Below are 18,387 nucleotides of genomic sequence, written 5' to 3'. Positions count from 1 at the left end.
CGACTTTTTTCCATTCACGGCCTTTCCCAGAATAAGGTGATACTCTTGCAGACCTGATTTTTAAAATAACGTTGTGAGCTGCCTTGTTGGTATGCTTTATGCTCACTCTTAACTTGTAAGTCATGCCTTGTTAACTTCTCTAAATTTTGTTATAGAAGAACGCTTTCAGTTGTCATTACTTGTAAAAGTTGATGCTGAAATATTTAGCTGCTGAAATGCAATGGCTGGACTTGCTGATGAGCAGAGCTTCCTGCTTCCATTGCAGTTCAGCTGCCTGGTCCAGCACCCAATATCCGAGCATACGCCGGCTCCCCCACCTCTGTCACTGTCACATGGGAAACGCCGCTGTCTGGCAATGGGGAAATCCAGAACTACAAGCTCTACTACATGGAGAAGGGGCAGGACAGTGAGCAGGTACGGAGTGGGGCTCTTCTGTGTGATAAACAGTGCCAGCATTCTTTCCTTTATTGTGCTTTTACCTTACAAACACCTTGCCAAGTGCTTATTTTTCTGACAGGCTGAAGCCTTTAGCCCAGAATGCAGAAACATTTAAAATTAAACATCCAGTCTGTTAAATAACTGCTTTGTCATCCAGCATGAATGTTTTCTGCAGTATTTGCGTAAAAATTGAAGCAGCCTTTAGGTGATGGCTTACTTACATACTCAGCATCAAGTGGCATTTGGGGATGTCCATCACATCGCAAGGAATAAGCTCTGAAGAATCAAATAATACCTGCAGCATCATTTTTATAGGCTGGCTGCTTTTATTTTAGTAAAGTAGGATAACTGCTGATTTTAATCTGTTCCTGAATCTAAACTATTCTCACTTCTTGAGTTCGTTGATCCAGTGATTGCTGTTTTGATACAGGTGAGTGTCTAATTAATTACACTTTCTTAGGATTCTGCTGGGAGAATCCAGCATGCTTGGTGCAAGGAGCTGCCTAAGAAATAATCACAGCTTTGGGAGAGCTAAACCCAGTCATTTAATTTCTCACATGATAGACTTGTAAATGTGTTTCCAGCTTCAAATACCCCCCCTTAGTTTGTTAGCATTTAAAATAACTTTCTCAATCAGATTTTAAGTAAAAATGTGCATTCTTCAGATAAAACTCTCTCCTTTTCTTCCCACTGTTAAAAATGCAGCAGTCATTTCTACTAGTAGGCAAATTCACCGCATCCCGTGTCATCTGTAGAACCTGTGCCCATGTTGTGATTTAAATCAAATATGTAGAACTTCCTCTTGCAAGCACCCTGCTGGCATCTGTGCAAGCCCTGGCTGCACGTGGCTGTGGGTTACATCTGCTGTTCTGCAGAGCACTGTCCTCCTTGCTTCTGACTTTGAGTATTACTGTTCTGAGCCTGAGACGTTTATGACAATTGCAGACCTGATTCTGACCTCGACTCGTATGCATGTTTGCTTCTGGACAGGATGTTGATGTAGCAGGACTCTCCTACACCATTACTGGATTAAAGAAGTACACCGAGTATAGTTTCCGAGTGGTGGCTTACAATAAACACGGCCCTGGCGTCTCTACCCAAGATGTTGTTGTGCGAACGCTGTCAGATGGTAAGCTGCTTTATTCCAAGCCTTTCTGCAGGAATTACGTGGTAATTTCATTTAAGAGGATTTTTAACCAGAAAAACTTCTTAGGGTTTTGTTCAGCGCTGCCCTGTTTTCTTAATAATGTGATTGCTGCATATGGCCACGCATGCTGAAAGCTCCCCCTGAGGCTGTCCAAATGGGGCGAAGGAAAATTAATATACCTGCAAATGCATCTGGTGTTCTAATTGCAAAACAATGCTGTCCTTAATTTCAACATCAGAAGTTTATTTCATGGGTTATTGGGCCTACAAAGTCTTAAGAGTGGACAGGAACACAATTATTTTGAACCCTACAACTCCAAATTGTCTTTTAGCTTCTATAATATTTGTTACGTATGAGCAGATACGTGCCTTTGGAGTGTTTTTATTTTAATTGTGGTCATCTGGAAAAATGTTGCATGTCTCTGTTTGGTCTCCAGCACAGATATTATTAAATCTTTTGTATATAGTCCTGAAAGCAGGAAGTGGTAACAGCATTTTCTATAAGCCAAATAAGGAGCCAGTGTGAGCAAATACAAATATGTGAACAATTGTAGAATGATCAGGCTTAATTAGCTTTTCTTTTTTTTTTAGACAGAAGTTTAATTATTCATAAGAACAATCAGACCAAAACCAAGCCTAGCCTGGAATCTTCTCTCCAGAACTGATCAAAAGCAGAATAGGGTATTAGTATCCAAATTGTGAGTGCAGTTTGTTTCTGTGGGACTCCTTGGCTCTGCAGTGGTTTTTGTGTAGTTACTGTGTGTAGAATCAGGAAAGAGCCACTAAGATCATGTAGTCAACCTGTCAGCCCATCTCCACCGTGCCCACTGAGCCATGTCCCTCAGTGCCACGTCTCTGCAGTCCTTGAAAATTTCCAAGGATGGTGACTCCAGGACTTCCCTGGCAGTCTGTGCCAATGCCTTACCACTCTTGAAGAAGAAATTTGTCTTCCCTCCTGTGAAGCCTCTCAGCATCCTTGTTAAGCCAGTGTCAACTCTTACCATCCGCAGCATCCAGTGGAGATGCTCAACTTTCTGTGAAAGATCCTTCCCTTTCAGCCTGTTCTGGACCTGCTCTGTTAGCATTTACTCGTTGCCTAGAGCTGTGTGAAGTAGTGAATAATCAGTTTCCATCAGCCTTCTCTGTCCCACTCTTCTTTCTAGGTTTCTTTTCTCTTATGTGCTTCTACGAATGGAGTTGGAGGTACCAGAACAGTATTGAAGATGCAAGTGTATAATTACTAGCATCTGACTGCTGTTTTTGACCTGTTCTGAGCACTGAGGTTACATTTTTGGGGTAGAGATCTTCCTCTTTAGTGGAACTGCTATGCTTAGGGCCATCACTTTGTGAAGTTGGGATCATTTTTCCCACATGTGTAACTGTTTCATGTCACTTCAATATCTAGGAACAAGCCTGAGGTCTTTCTGCAGTTTCTTACCAGCAGATCCTGTCTGTACTAATGCTTCTCATGTTGCTGTTCATCCCACTTTCATCACTTACAGATGGGTTTAGCAATGTGGTGTTGGCATGTACTGTGGTGGAGCTCCACTGGCCACAGCCCACTGTGCCCATTCCTACCTTCTCTTTCCTCCCCCCTTTTAGCCACTTCAGACAAGCCACTTCCCTCCTATCCCGCTGTCACCTCACCGAAGAGCTCTCTACCAGCTTTGCAATGCAGGACCCCCCTTAAAAAAAGTGACAAATGCCATATTTGTCCATGCATTTTTGAATTGCACACTTTATTATAGTTTGAGTTTTGATTTGTCTCACACAGATTTCTGGCTTATTACTTGAAGTCTCCAGCATTCTCTCCACCAGAACCTCCTTTACACATTAGCATCACGATTGCTATCTCTCAGCATCCAAGTTACAGCTTGTAACTTATGTGATCGTTCCATTCTTATGCTTCCACGCTGAACCTGTTAAAATGTAGTTTCTACAGCTTCCTAAAGGATGTCATCTTGCTTCTAACAGCTGTATAGCCCTGCTGCTTATCCATGCTGTTCTCTCACTCTCTCAAATCTTTCTAGATGAACAATGTACATTCACTTCTTACCATGCTCTCTGTATGTATCTCCTGTAAATGTTCCATTCTTAGCAAGCTTTAGCTTCTTTTTTAGCAACCTTCCTCATTTTTATGTAGGTTCCTGCTCCTAATCTAAGTGTGTTATGATGGTTTGTTGCAGAACGACCAGCTCTTTGGGTACAACAATTGAACTGGGATTTGTGTGCTGCTCGTAAGGTGTGCTTCTCTTCTCATAGTGTTCCTGGTCTGTAGGAAACAGACTTTATCACAACTAGAAATACCACCTCAGCATTACACACTAATAGATTTTAGGCTTACTTTGACAGAAGACGAATTGTGCACCTGTGACATGCATGTATTTGTGTGTATTCATGTTGTGTAGCCTTTCCCGTGTCCTACTGATTGTCTTTCTCTTGCCAAGTTTGCAGTACATGCATTATTCACACTTTGTGAAACCCAGACTTTTTTTTTTAATTGTCTTGAAAGCAGGCAAAAGCCGAATAAAACAAGAACAGCAAAAACTGTCTTGGCTTTATTTCATTTCCTCCTCTTAACCTGGTGTTCTTGCTTTTTAAAGGTATAGCACCTCCTCCCTAGGTCTGGTGTTCTCAGGAAAAATGAGCTGTTCTTGTCTACATTTTTGCAGTGGCAATGGGGTATTAAACCACCCCTGCTGCTCCTTTCCCTTAACACACCTTATGCACTCAGGTTTGTTTTCTCTGGTATTGTTTGGACTGGCATGGGTTATCTGGAAAATGTATTGTTGTGGCCTCAAGCCCTGTTGTACTACTTCCCTGTTCTTGTGCTTTGCTGGAGTCTTGGCTTCCTGTTAGGGAACACTTACCTATGCCTTTGGGATAACATTTGTGAGTCTTTCACCTCTGGAGAGCTGCAGCAAGGATCTCCTTGGTCTCAGTTTCTCTCTTGAGTAGCCTTTTTGCACAGTGGATTTGAACTGTGCTGACCAGAAAGCTGCTGCTACAGCCAGGAGAAAGCTAGCAAAGAATGGAGATGGAGAAGCAAAACTATCTTTGTGCTGCACTTCACCTCCATGCTTCTCAGCAGCACCGGCACATCTTGGCTCTGAGGTCTTCCTGTTACAGAAAGTCACGACACAGAAAGCATGGCTGGAATTTTAAATGTGGATTCCCAGAATCAAATATCTAAATGAAAGCCTTGGTTTGGAAAAGTGCTGAACATGATCTGTCTTGTTAGAGTTGGGGGGAAGTACCTTTACCTATAAAGCTTTTTTTATTTGGGTTCCTATGATAAGTAAAGACCTGAATTAAAAGTGTGTTTGTCTTCTGCAATGAAAATAAGTCACTCTCCCAAGCCAAACAGTCACTGTGTCCAAAAGTACACCTGGTCGAAATTCTAAATGATTTTATATAGTGCCTTAAACCAGAATGGATCGTGATTTTGTAATGAATGATAGCAGACAGTAGTTGTATATGGAAATAGAGTACAGGGTATATTATATGGCATTTTTTCAGTTGTAATTCCTTTAATGTTTCTAGTTCCCAGTGCTGCACCACAGAATCTAACGCTGGAGGTGCGAAATTCCAAGGTAAGCTGGGGAGAACTTGCTGCTGGTAATGGGTAAAAGAAAGGCTGGGTGTCTGATCAGCCAGAATGTAGAGCTGCTTTGGGCCTTTTCCCTGCCGTGCTGCTTTTCAGCTGTGTGTGTATGAGAGGCCCAGCAGGAGGGTATCTGAATGTGGGATGTGAAGCATTAGAAACTCCTGTCCAATTGTGGATTGTGCATAATGGGATGCAGCAGAGGCAGTGACAATGAGGCAAAGCATGGAGCTCAGTTGTGAAAGGGGTATAATTGGGCACAAAAGCCTGAAGCACCAGCACCTGAGTGTGTTCCTGGTGATTAACTGTTATTTACGGTTTGTGCACACATATGCATGCTTACAGTGTCCTGGGCCCCTTAGAAGAGAAAATTACATACTTATCCTCTATGACTTTGGTGATTATGATTGAAGATTTGAAAAAAACCTCTTTTCTTTCTAAACTTCTTTCCCAGTACTTTCGTTGCTAGCTGTATGATCAAAAACCAGCAGTGTCATGCACACAAACCACTGTTCAGGTATCTTACACCCTTTGAAGAAAATCTCGGTTCCTAAGGATAGCTCCTAAGGAAACCATATCTTCCTGTAACTCAAAGAAAATGAAAGGGAAGCCCAAGAGGACTTTGTGAAATTGGAACCAGAAAGTCCAACAGGAATTGAAGCGCTTTGACTTGAACTTCCATAGGCGCCTTTATGACCTGTGCTGCTGCTGAATTGCGATTGTTGTTTTGTTGTCCTTTTTACTGATAGCACGTCTCACATCCATGAAAACGCCATATATCTGTGTGCCAGTTTATCTGTCTTGTGTTTCACCAAGTATTAGCACTTGCGTAGTTTTTCTGGCTGCACAGCAGGCAACAAGTTTGTAATTACGCCTCCTGCCTCCCGCAGAGCATCATGCTGCACTGGCAGCCTCCTCCTGCGGGGACACACAGCGGCCAAATCACCGGCTACAAAATCCGCTACCGCAAAGTGTCCCGTAAGAGTGATGTGAGTGAGAGCGTCGGGGGGACGCAGCTTTTCCAGCTAATTGAAGGTGAGAGATTATTTGCAAGCCCTTGACAGCCCAACAGGTCTAGCAACCTGTTTTCCAGCCCTAATGCTGCCTTTGGTTTTCTATGTGGAGCAAATAAACTCTTTCCAAACCTTCCTATATAGGTATATAAAGCATTCTATAAAGGTATAGAGATTGCATGGAGTGGATGGTCCTGAGCTCACTGTGTGAGTGGCAGAAATGGAAGTATGGATAACGATGCCAAAGAAATGCTCTCAGGCTGGATGTTTGCAAGCTCACCTGTTTGTTTGTGGACGGAATGTAGGTGTGCTCTGTCTCTTGCAGTGCTCACCCACAAGCCTGAATCAGTCATGTGAACTTCTTTCCGACATCTGTACAAATCATGCCACATAGTTTCTTATATGTCAGCGTTTGTCCTTCTTTCTGGCAATGATGTAATAATTTGTCCCCTCTTTATTTTTGTATGTTTCAGAAATTCAGCCTACTACAGTACTTAGCATAAATGATAAATTATTGCTAGAACAACAATTTGGTGTAGTGGTAACGGGGCATAAGGAGAGGAGCAAACCTAGGTTTTGGCCATGAACAGCTGATCAAGCTGTGCCTCTTACAAAGCAATTAGGCAGCTCAGAAAGTGCTTCATGCTGTATTCTCAGAAGCTCCACCTGTGACTCAATAATGTTTATTTCCTCCTAGAGTCAGAGCTGATTGGTGCCCGTTAGCAGAGCGCATTTTTAGCAGCAACAAGGGCCTGTTTAAGACAGTCTGTGTATAAAATTTGAGTGCATTTTCTTATTGTTTTGATTATTGATTATGCACTCTTATATACTGCAAACAAACTCGTGGTATGTTTTGGTCAATTGCTGTCTGTACTGTACATCTGTGCTTAGTTATGGCTGTGGGTGGTTCTCCTCTATTAGCATCCAGAAATTAAAGCTTGCTGTAGATGGGACTCTGCAGTGCCTGCCTGTGGCCTATGGGGACGATCCTTGGAGAGTCCCAGCTCTGGTTACAGCTCTGCACTGTAAGCAGTGTCAGCTTCCTTACTGGAGTTGGCAGCGGTGTTTCCATCCTGACCTCAAGCTGTGCTTGAGTGGCACTGCTGGGGTGAAAAGTTTTCTAACTACCAGGTTATAGCTGTACTTTAATTGTGATTCCCGTGCTTGTGGTTGGGATTTGCTGTTGTGACACCTGGGCTGCTCTTTATCTCCTAGGTCTTGAACGAGGCACGGAGTACAACTTCAGGATAGCTGCCATGACTGTGAATGGCACTGGGCCAGCTACTGACTGGGTGTCAGCAGAAACATTTGAGAGCGATCTAGATGGTAAGATATTAAGTGTGGAGGTATTTGTGACACCAAGGCCAGGGCACAGTAGGGTTTGACTGCTTTTTTAAAAGGAAAAGGTGGTTTTATTGAGTTGCTTTAATATTTTCTAGTGTTGTGACGTGTTTTATTTACGATTAAGTGGAATTAATTTCTTTTTCTATCATGAAATTCTTACCAAGTCAATAAAACAGCTTATGCACAAATTCTGCTTCTACACTTTTGAGAACTGTATATTTTTGCTATCAAGAAAAACCCAATTTTGAATGCCAGTGCCAGTGGTTCAATATTTAAATAATAATACAAGATAAGATTTATCTAATAATAATGCCTTGAATTTTATATTGTAATAAAATTCATCTCGTTAATCATGAAGATGTTCACACGCTACGAGGTGGAGGTAGGAGGACTGTTTTCCTGGAGGGAAGCAAAATAATGATTATGCATTGCTGGAGCACCTAAATTATGCTAATGAAACCATCGGCGCACGCCTCAGAGTTCTGAAGGTGGTGATTTGGTATTCAGCAACACAGTGGCTGACTTGTGGGCCTGCTGACTGCAGCATGGAGCCTGCACAGTGTCTGCACGAGGGCTGCAGAGCTGGGGTCCAAATGTAAACTTTGCTGAACACAAGAGAGATGCCATGGTAGGAAAGGAATGATAGAAAGCATCGCTTTTACCTCCAGGGCTTTGCAACATTACCACTGTGTTTTATTGGTACTGCTTTGTTGAAATATTCTTCCTCTCTTTATGACTTCCTTATAATTTCTAAAGAGAGCATTTGATCCCCATTAACTTGCACCGTTATAGCTGTGGGTGTCCCTGTTCATTGCAGGGGAGCTGGACTAGGTGGCCTTTTGAGGTCCCTTCCAACTCTAGAGAGTCTGTGATTCTGTGATTATAAAAAAAAAAAAAAGAAGATTGATTTTCAGTGCTGGTCAGCTAGTATAGAGCTGATCTTCTATCAGAAATGAAGACTTCTCCGTCAAAGCCATAGATTCATGATATGCGGTGTACAGAACCATGCAGAGGTTACCAATAAAGGTAGAACAAGCCCGTTCTCATTCTGAACAAGCATTTGATTGGTTTTGTTGAACAAAAGTTACCTTCTGCTTCTTGCAGGCCAGACTCCCTCTTTGCAGTGTTAGGAAGGAGCTTGAGGTCATTCTTTCTGAATTAATGGTGCAAAATGCCAGTGATGTCTGTCACCTCTATGTGACTGGAGATTCAGTTGTGGCAGCAGCTGGAAGATGGAATTGTGAAAGAAATCCAGTGTTTGTTCTGTGCTGCTGGAAGATTGCTTCAGCAGTCAGCTGGTCTGCCCCTCGGAGAGCCCATTTTTCAATCTTTGTGTTATGCAAAGTTGATGCTCAACTCAATATTTGTCCTCTTTTTTCCCCTCTCTGTTGCTTAATCAGGAGCAGCAGAAAAACTAATGCTAACTGTGGAATTTGGTTTTGTAGCTATTTAGAATTTGCTTCTTAGAGATGAAATGACTTGTGTATGTGGCTGTCGTCCTCTAACTGGATGTGACACAGCCTTGCAACTTGAGAAACCACTTGTTCCCCAGACTGAAGGAGATGTGGATGTTTTGCTTTCCTTTCCCTAACAAGCTCATGTGGGTATATTTAATAACACAGAGCATATTTACAGCTCATGTTTAATTTCTCAGGTTCAATATATGTGCATACATTTCATTCCTCTCCACTCTGTCTGCTTTTGAATTTAAGTAGAGTATAATGAACTTCATAGTGCCATCAGTGCCAACAGGAGCAGCCCATTACAGGTCTGTGCTGGTGGGGCATTCTGCAGGGCTGGCGCAGGACCCACCAGGAGCTCATACACAGGGACTGTTAAAGAATTGTATAAAGTTTATCCCCAGTGCAGTGGCTTCCGTGCAGTTAAAAACAGCTTCTCTTCTGTTGCAATTCTGTAGCTTTTCTGTATTTAAGAGTGGTGAACTTTAATTGATCATCTGTGTCAGCTGGAGACCATAAACTCCCTTGGCAAGCAGGCCATGGGCATATTATGATCCAAGTAATACTGCTGTGGTGTTTTATTAAATGCCTGTAGATAAATGCTGCATGTTTCATTAAAAGGAAATCTCTGCAGGAAGCAGAACACTCTGAACAGTTTATTTTAGAGCGGGGAACTCAACTTACTGTTACACAAAATGCAAACTGTCTGTTAGCATACAGTGGGCTCCAGCAGCCTGACAGAAGCAGTTACCCCATTTCTGAGAAGCTAAGAGCAAGGCATGGATGTCAGTGTGTGCAGTTGTGCTTTTGCTTTGCTTTTGCCTATGTTCAACACTGGGGCAAAGTTTTCTAGTAAGAATGCTGGGGGACTGCAGTCACATCTCACAAACATCAGTCCTTCTGTTTCTAAGGGCCCCGATTCCACCTCGCTGTTGGATTGCAATTAGATCTGTGTTGCTCATAGGGGTAGGGTTCAAGCATCTATTGTTTCATGCTTGTGGGATGAATGTGAAGTACCTGTCTATGTTTTGTGAGTTATGTAGAAGAGACTTCAGGACCCACACAGTGACAAGGATAGTGGTGGTACAGGACAAACGACAGAAGACCTTTGCCAAAAATTCTGCAGGCAGTTTAGTGACAGTGGTTTGAGCTTTGGAATGTTCTATTTAGTCCTACAGTGAGCTCAGGCACCTTCCTTTGGACGTGACTGTGTTCTCAAGATAATTATTTAGTGCCCACAGTAAGTAATATGACGGAGCTCAAAGCAGATTGCTTTGTGGACAGGATGTGATAAACTGAATGCATATTTTTGAAAAATTAAAATTGGGAAGAACATGCAGAAACATCAGAAAAGTCTGCCTGGAAGCAGACCTGATGCTTTTCTTCAGTATGACAGTCAGGTGCTTTTAAAAGGGTGTCTGTTAAAATGTATTAGTTAATTTTCATCTGCTTATTAGAGAGCTCTTTGCTCTCTCTTGTACAGTAAAGCTCTCTCCTTTGGAGCACACCCATTTTAATACATGTGCAGAGTACAAGTGCTGCATTTGACCTTATTAGTTTACAGTTCTTCACGTAATTACCTTTATTGAGGAGAAATCCTCTAAATCCACCGTTTTCCTTCAACAGAAAGCCGTGTTCCTGAAGTTCCGAGCTCCTTACACGTCCGTCCTCTGGTCACCAGTATTGTGGTAAGCTGGACTCCACCTGAGAACCAGAACATTGTGGTGAGAGGTTATGCCATAGGGTATGGCATCGGCAGTCCTCATGCACAGACCATCAAGGTGGACTACAAGCAGAGATACTACACCATTGAAAACTTAGGTAAGGAAAGCAGGTTAACGTCAGCACCCAGATTTCACCTCCACTGCATGTTGCTGTTTTTCAATCGTGGTATGAAGTTATAAAACTGCAAGCATGTCTTCTAAGAGGATCTTTATCATTATGAAGGCAATAAGTTGGGAAACCAAACAATTGATAAGTTTGAAATGAACTCAGTTCTCTGTTGATGGAGGAAATGGCAGAGCAAAAAAAAAACCCAGAATCCTGAACTTGCTGAGCTGGAAGCAAAGTGTGTTGCCTTCATCAATGACAAACATAAACTTTGACACAGAGCAGCTTTTCCTTGTTTTCCTTCTGGAGCTGTGAACAGGTGGCTTCAGGCAAAAAAAGAAACTAACATGTCACCAGGATATGGTGGCATCTGCTTTGAAAGAGAGATACAGGGTAATCCTGCCACAGAATTCTCTGTGGTAGGCAAGATAGCCTGAAAGCAAAATAAATATTAGGATTGGGAAGTTCTCTAAAATTAGGGCATTGGATAATGCTGCAGTAGAGCAACCTGAAATTTTTGAAGGGTTTTTCTTTGTTTTGTTATCTTGGCTGTACCTAAGGTAGAAGTGCTGTGACTCTAGACATCTGCTACGGGAGAGCTATTGCACAGTAAAGGAAGGTCTGCGTGGAGACTTTCTCACTTCAAACTTCTTATTTTTTAACAAAAATACATGAAATAAAAAAATTGAACAAAGCAGAGAAAGCATAGAGGCAAAAAAGAGGATGCACTAACAGTCTGTACTAAAGCCATACTATTTTTTTTTTCCTTTAGACCCGAGCTCACACTACGTCATAACGCTGAAAGCATTCAACAATGTTGGGGAAGGAATTCCTCTCTACGAGAGCGCAGTGACCAGGCCTCATTCAGGTAAGGACCAGGGGCTGCCTCTGTGTTCTGCCCTGCTGAGAGCTGCCAGCGTGCCTCCTGCACAGCAGCTGAAAAAGCCATTATTTCTAATGCAGGAGTGTTGGGTTTTGGTGTCATCAAGTGCTCTCCATTTCTATAACTGATTGGCCTTACTGTTTCAGTGATTGCTCTGCATGGTTCTTCTGCTTATTAAACCAACTAAAAATGATTTCATTTTTTGGTTACAAAATGCATCTTTGAACAGCTTACAGATGTTTTTATTTGAAAAGTTAACCATTAAGTTAGCACAAATGGGTGTTGCTCTTGTTTTGTTCTTGGGGGCAAGTGTAGATTTTTAGCGTGTGTCTTTACTTTGAGATTTTGAATGTGGTGCATGCATTTCCTTTGTCTGAGTCTCAGTTTGGCATAACTTAGATTAAACAAGTTCTTGGCTTAGTTGTTTTTCATCTTGTAACACATTAATACAAAGATAAATTTGTTTGCAAGTGAGCTTTTACTACTGTGTGGCTCGCTGTGCTCCCTGCTAGACTGCTGGCATTATTTAGTCCTGTGGGACAGATGTTAACGCTTCTGTTTGCTTTAATTTGCTGAAAAGCAATAATTCTGATAGATTTTATAGAGGGCACTGGAATTGCAGTTTCTTCACTTATTGCAAATTTGCATGGCACATAGAACGTGCCTGCCATGAACATTCTTTAAAAGCTGATGGCAGTAACTCTTTCGGAGTGACGTTTACCCACCAGAAGTAGTCCAGCTCTACTTCCTCCACACTGTTTTCTGCAAGTGGACGTTCTGAGGGAAATAAATTCAAAATTGAAATTACTGCATGCTTGGGATTCTTAGTGCTGTGATTGAATGCGCTCAGCGCTAGTGATTGGGTGGCAAACTTTATAGCACAGATATGTCATCACTGTCTTGAGGGAACACTATGCAACAGTTATTGTAATACCAGCCTTATGTCACCTATTAACTCTGGCTTTTCTCTCTTTTTCTCCATTCCTCACCTCTCATTTCATTATATTACCCCGCATTTCCCCCTTTTTTTGTTGTTTTTGTTTACGTTATAATGCCACCTTCTCCCTTTTTAATTATAATACACGACTTTTTACCCATCAATTCCCTAGACACTTCCGAAGTTGATTTGTTTGTTATTAATGCTCCATACACTCCAGTGCCAGATCCATCTCCCATGATGCCACCGGTGGGAGTTCAGGCTTCCATTCTGAGCCATGACACCATACGGATCACTTGGGCAGACAACTCTCTGCCAAAGAACCAGAAGATCACGGATGCTCGCTACTACACAGTTCGCTGGAAAACCAATATTCCTGCAAATACAAAGTACAAGGTACCGGCGTTTCAACAGCACTATCAGGGCTGGGATGCTGTGATGAGAAGTTTCGTGTTCTACTTAGGGCTGAGCTAAAGCTGAGAGTAGTGCTTAGTGTAGATGCGAACCTGGTTTTGTCTGAGGTGGCTGGAATGTGCTCACAGCAGTGGTGCTCTGTTAAATCAACAGAGGTGCTCCTGGGGTTGTGGTAGAGTGTTGGGTATGAGTGCAAGAATGGAGTCAGGGAAGGAAGAAAAGAAATGGAAGGAAGGAAGGCACTTCCAGAACGACGTTCTGCTGTGGAGCTGCAGACATGGTGACCATTTCCTTCTTTCTGCCTTACTTTGACTTGATGGCTTTGTGTGGCTTACCTGTAGAGGAGCCAATAACACGTCGATGAGGTACGTGCTGCTGATGGCTTTCCTCCAGTTAGCAGAGGAGGCTGGCTGGCGGTGTGTGGTGACTCATGCACCCCCTCCGACTGGCAAATATTTGTTCTTATGGTTTAAAGTCTTTTTTTTTTTTTCCTTTTTTTTTTTTTTTTTTTTTTCCCTTTTTACAACCATTTCTGTTCATGCCACGTAGTTTGTGAAACATCCCTCTGGGAACAGAGTGGGTGCAAAAGACTTAATAATAACGATATCATGTTGCTGCCTGCCTTGATTTGGAGAGTAGATTTGGGGTTGGGTGTTTTGGTTTGGGTCATCTTAGTCGGTTGGTTGCCTTTTTTAATTTCCAGAGCTATTTGGAGGCCTCAGAAAGTGCTGACTGCAAGTTTCACACTGGAAATGAGACTCAGAGGAAAGGGTTGTTAAAATCTCCGGCGTGTGGAGATCCCTTTATGCTCTTAGAAAGCAATCTTGTTACAAACCAGATATTTTTTTTGATTGAAATGAGAAGATGTATGTATGTGTGTTCCTCCTCTAAAGGCAAGTTATTTATGAGCCCGCATTCCCAAGGCATGTGCAGAGGATGTCTCAGGAGTGATTTATACAATGCTGCAGTTTCATTAGTTAAGAGCTGGTAAATGCAGTACTCCCACTGTTCCCAGTGATGGCAGCCAGGGGCCGAAAAGTTTTACTCTGACCCAAAATAAATACATAACGATGGAATATGGTTCAGAATTCCTCGTTTTAAAAAGCGTTGGCCTCAAAGGGCAGAAGTATGACAGCATTTGCCCTACATCGTTGTTCCTGCAGCATGATGTCTGCAGAACTCACTTCTGCCTTTTCCTTTTGTTTAAAGGCACGATCTGTGCTGCTCGGTTGAGCAATAACAAGTGGTAACATTGATGCAGGCAGAACCCATGTCACAGATGTGCTGCTGTGTTTCAGTCAGCTCTTTGGTAACTGCCTTAACTCTGGGCAAGCCTGTAGCTGCTCCTTGGCAACTTCGCTGGGCATTGCATGCTTTGAGGCCGTTTGCTTGGTGCACAGATCTCTTCAGGACATTCTCAAGTAGCCACAGCTCTGTCTCTCCCATGTGGTATTTTCATCTGCCTCTCTCCTCAGTAATTTGCACGTTGATGGAGTGCATTCAGAGCTGTGTATATTTGCTCCTACCCTCTGTACTGACATCCCGCGGGTATTTCCCAAGGAAGGTGCATCTTGCACCAAGCACACGTTCGTAGCTCCACCAGCCGTGCTGCCTGCAGTCTGTGCAGGAGTTGTGTCAGTGTGGGGCACATCAGCATGGAAGCAGAAGCTGAAAGACTTCTCTGTGCTTTGAGCCACGTAGCTGCGCTAATGTGGATCAGAGCGTTTCGCAAAGAGCCTTTGTGGTGCAGCAGGGCTACCTGTGATTTGTGTTGCTAAAATATGAAATCTTTGTGTGGATCTTAGAGGACTGTATGAAAGAAAATCTATTTTACAGAGCAGTATTGATGGTATTTATTTCTAGCACGTGAGCAGGGTTTGGTGCTAGGGTTATACTGTGATCTTAAGAACAGAATGGAAAGCTGAGATGGTGTTAGGGATCTCTGCAGACCCCAGAGAGGAGGAAGCAGTGTGCTTCACAGGGATGCTTTGCAGGCTCATCAAACCAGCCTTGGGGAGAAAATTTCTCTTTAGGACATGTCACTACTTCACTGTCCAGGCCAAAGGTTTTTGTAGCTTCCACTGAAGCATCCCTGATTTCCCCTTGGCACTGCGTAGAGCCAGGGGGGCTGCTGGGCAGATGGGGAAGAGCTGCTCTGACCACGTGGCTCCTGCTTGCACAGGGAGGCTTTGTCACTAGCAAATAGAACTGTCCTGCTCTGCGCTTAAGCATTCAAACCATTCAGCCGTAATCACTTCTGCTTTGAAATGACACTGAATTTTGTAAAAGTAAAGGTTTAAAGATAATGGAGGATTTGGTTTTGAGTAGTTTTATGATATCTTTACGGTCTGTCAACCCCTGTGATGTCTTAACTGGCAAAATGCACCCCTGTGACCAGGCAGAGCGCTCGGCACACGTTCAGGTACCGCCCGGCTGACAGCCTTCTGAGCTTCCGTGGTGGAACGAAAAAGCTGTCATTGTGCACTTGAGAAATAAGGGTTTTCTCTGCCAAGTTTGGGCTGTATTATTCTACGAGACTTCCAGGAATGTGCATTTATAGGTGGTCTCTTCCTCGATAAAAAGAATTATTTGAAAACTGTTGTTGTATGACCCTGTCAAACTTTGGAGCAACTGTAATTCTGCGTTTAGATTACTGCAGGTCAAGGTAAGCAATGCAGACAGATGCAGAACTCTTTTGTTTTGTAGGCCCCAAATACATTCTGCTTGTGTTCAAGTCCTGTATAACACCTGTCAGGCAGTAAAGGTTGAGAATTTACTCCTTTAATGGCAGTTACAGATCACGCTGAGCTGTATGCACCTTTCAGTGTTTGATCCCAAATAACAGTTCTTTCTGGAAAAAAAAACCCACCCCTAAAGCTTCATTATCTTCATGTCTCTCAGCACCTGTACCTTCAGTTGATGTATATATTTGTAACGTGTGTTAGAAATGTAATGAAAATGTTGACAGGATTTAGTGAGGAAGATGCAGGCTTCAGGAAGGGCCTCTATTGTTGGCCGTGCTTCATTGTTTTCCCTAGCTCCATCAGTTAATGAAATGCTGTAAATTACCGCCCCCCAGCAGGCAGTGGTTCAGCCTGCTGCATAACAAGTGTGCCCAGGACCTCGTATTGCTTTGCATTTCTTATACGATTATTATTTTTTTTTAATTTAGAATTGGCTGCTGTTAGACGCTCTTGCTGATTGCAGAAGGAATTTCTAGTTCAGGCTGAAACAACAGCAGATTAACAGTTGATTAATGAATTGCATGACAGAGCAGAATGTCAGTGAATTAATGACGGTGGTTATGAAATGCAGCGATGCCGAGGTGCTTTAAACACGCTCCTGAGAGAGGGCAGCCTGGAGCTGGTGGTGGATGGCTCTCAGTTCAGGAGTTACTGATGCTTTGTTTTTCTTCCAGACGGCCAACGCGACCACTCTGAGCTATTTAGTGACTGGCTTAAAACCAAACACCTTGTATGAATTCTCCGTGATGGTGACTAAGGGGCGAAGGTCGAGCACGTGGAGTATGACAGCCCATGGGACAACTTTTGAACTAGGTACTCATCTGTGTGTTGGGAAGGGCTGGCGTTCCTGATGAGATGCACCAACTCTTGTCTGCCACAATCCTGCCAGAGGAGCAGCGTGCCTTTAGGATGATTATACTGATGAATACTTGCTGGGATTTGGTCAGAAATTCTGATTAAAAAACAGCGTACTCCAGAATTCAAAGGGATGATTGCGTGCAAAAAAATTTACATCAAATTACAGCGAGGTAATGAATAATGCACCACAGTTCACAGACAGGAGAGTGAAGCAGCATACGTTTGGAACATCTCACAAACACTGTGCTAATAGCAAATACAAAGAAAATGATTTAGCAAATAATAATTAAAACTTGGTATACATATGATGATAATCATTACAGTGAAGAAGTGCACGAGGCAAGTGAATCAAAAACCAGAAATTCAGACATCCAAATGAGGCCGAAAGCCTTTTTCTCCACCAATGCTTTGTACTTCCCCTGCTGTGGCAGTGATGCTCTGGTAGTGCAGCTGCAGGGCCCTGCCCCTCGTTAGCCCCTGCCATCCCACGGGGTGAAATGGCCTTTGTGCTGTTAAACCCACTGCTTGCTGTGCTGTTGGGTCTGTGTATTTGAACTGGAAGGGCAAGAAAGAGTATATTCAAATTACCCAGCAATTCTGCTACCTGATTAAAATCTAGCAAAAAAATCAAGCACATGAAGAATTGGTCAGGTCATCCAGTGCTCTGAAACAAGAATGCACTCCCCAGAAATAGAAAAGCTTGGAGCCATGGAGCCAGCATGGAGGCTTCTTCCCCCCCAGTTACTTTGCATTACAGTGCTGTACCTGTACTTGTGGTGGCAACACACGCAGCTCTCATTTAGAGCCCTTTGCTCAAAGCAGCAACAGCACACAAAAACATCTTAAAAGGAATTTGAAACTCAGAAAGTGCAGGAGTGGAGGAGAGATACAGTGATACAGTTTCATTTTTTCTGTTGAAATAAAAAGTCCATTTCTAACTGGGGAGGTTGTAAAGAGCATCTGCAAACATGACTTGAAAGCTTGGGAACTAGAAGGCAAAGGAGAAAAAAAAAAAAAAGAAAAAAAAATAGGCTAAGTATGTTTTCTCATTACAGATCTTGTGATTTATATTACTTGCCAAATTCCTGAGTGTGTGACTCATTATTTTTGAATACTCATGACTCACAGTGCTGTGTAGGACTCTCACCCCGACTGATGCTAAAGAGAGGTCTGGGATAGCTGCTGTCAGAGTTGGTGTGTGCTGTATGGATCTCTGGAGGGAGGGCTGGTGCTGCAGCCCTGCTTTGTGTGTGTGTTGCAGCTCGCTGCAGGGCCTCAGTTCAAGCTTTACATCCTTTCTGAGGAGCGTGCTTTTAAGTCCTTAGGACAATAATTACAGGAATTTTCAAGTTTTACTTTTACCAGCCCTGCTTTCCAACTATTATTCTGCATGGAGCTAACAGGCAGCCAGCTCAGAGGATGTGTGGATTAATTTCTAATAGGTACTACACATAAAGCTCTTCCAATGTGAAAAACACTGCGTAAGCACTAAATGTTCCTATGCTGGTATTAAATATCCGAGGCAGATTTACTTTGCTAAAAGTAACCTAATTAAAAGTCTCATGTTTTTTTATAGTGTGGCGTTCCAAATGTAGCTGGTTAATGCACCTTTGGAGGCCGGCTCCATGCATTTGAAAGCCATTAATCCAAGCCCCAGCTGGATGTTTGTTCTGAGCAAAAAAGGGCTCAGGTTTCAGTCTTGCACTGCAGTGGTTT

The 18,387-nt window shown here is 42.9% G+C and overlaps 1 protein-coding gene across 7 annotated transcripts in view; it reads left to right on the top strand.

The window, feature by feature from the left end:
• Positions 1-18,387, top strand: part of NEO1 (neogenin 1) — a 177,251-nt gene that overhangs the window by 135,459 nt on the left and 23,405 nt on the right. For 6 of the 7 annotated variants that reach the window (XM_052672234.1, XM_052672232.1, XM_052672230.1 and 3 more), the window contains exons 10-18: positions 266-414; positions 1,429-1,567; positions 5,128-5,177; positions 6,079-6,223; positions 7,417-7,527; positions 10,632-10,826; positions 11,608-11,703; positions 12,828-13,051; positions 16,488-16,626. In XM_052672234.1, the coding sequence (XP_052528194.1) occupies positions 266-414; positions 1,429-1,567; positions 5,128-5,177; positions 6,079-6,223; positions 7,417-7,527; positions 10,632-10,826; positions 11,608-11,703; positions 12,828-13,051; positions 16,488-16,626 (1,248 nt within the window). The remainder of the gene's footprint in view (positions 1-265; positions 415-1,428; positions 1,568-5,127; positions 5,178-6,078; positions 6,224-7,416; positions 7,528-10,631; positions 10,827-11,607; positions 11,704-12,827; positions 13,052-16,487; positions 16,627-18,387) is intronic. The other variant, XM_052672229.1, reaches the window with a different exon arrangement.

Source organism: Tympanuchus pallidicinctus, unplaced genomic scaffold (genome assembly GCF_026119805.1).
Source record: "Tympanuchus pallidicinctus isolate F22 unplaced genomic scaffold, pur_lepc_1.0 scaffold12, whole genome shotgun sequence".
NCBI classification, from domain to species: domain Eukaryota; kingdom Metazoa; phylum Chordata; class Aves; order Galliformes; family Phasianidae; genus Tympanuchus; species Tympanuchus pallidicinctus.
Note: the sequence above shows the minus strand (reverse complement) of the source record. Positions and strands in the feature narration are given on the sequence as shown.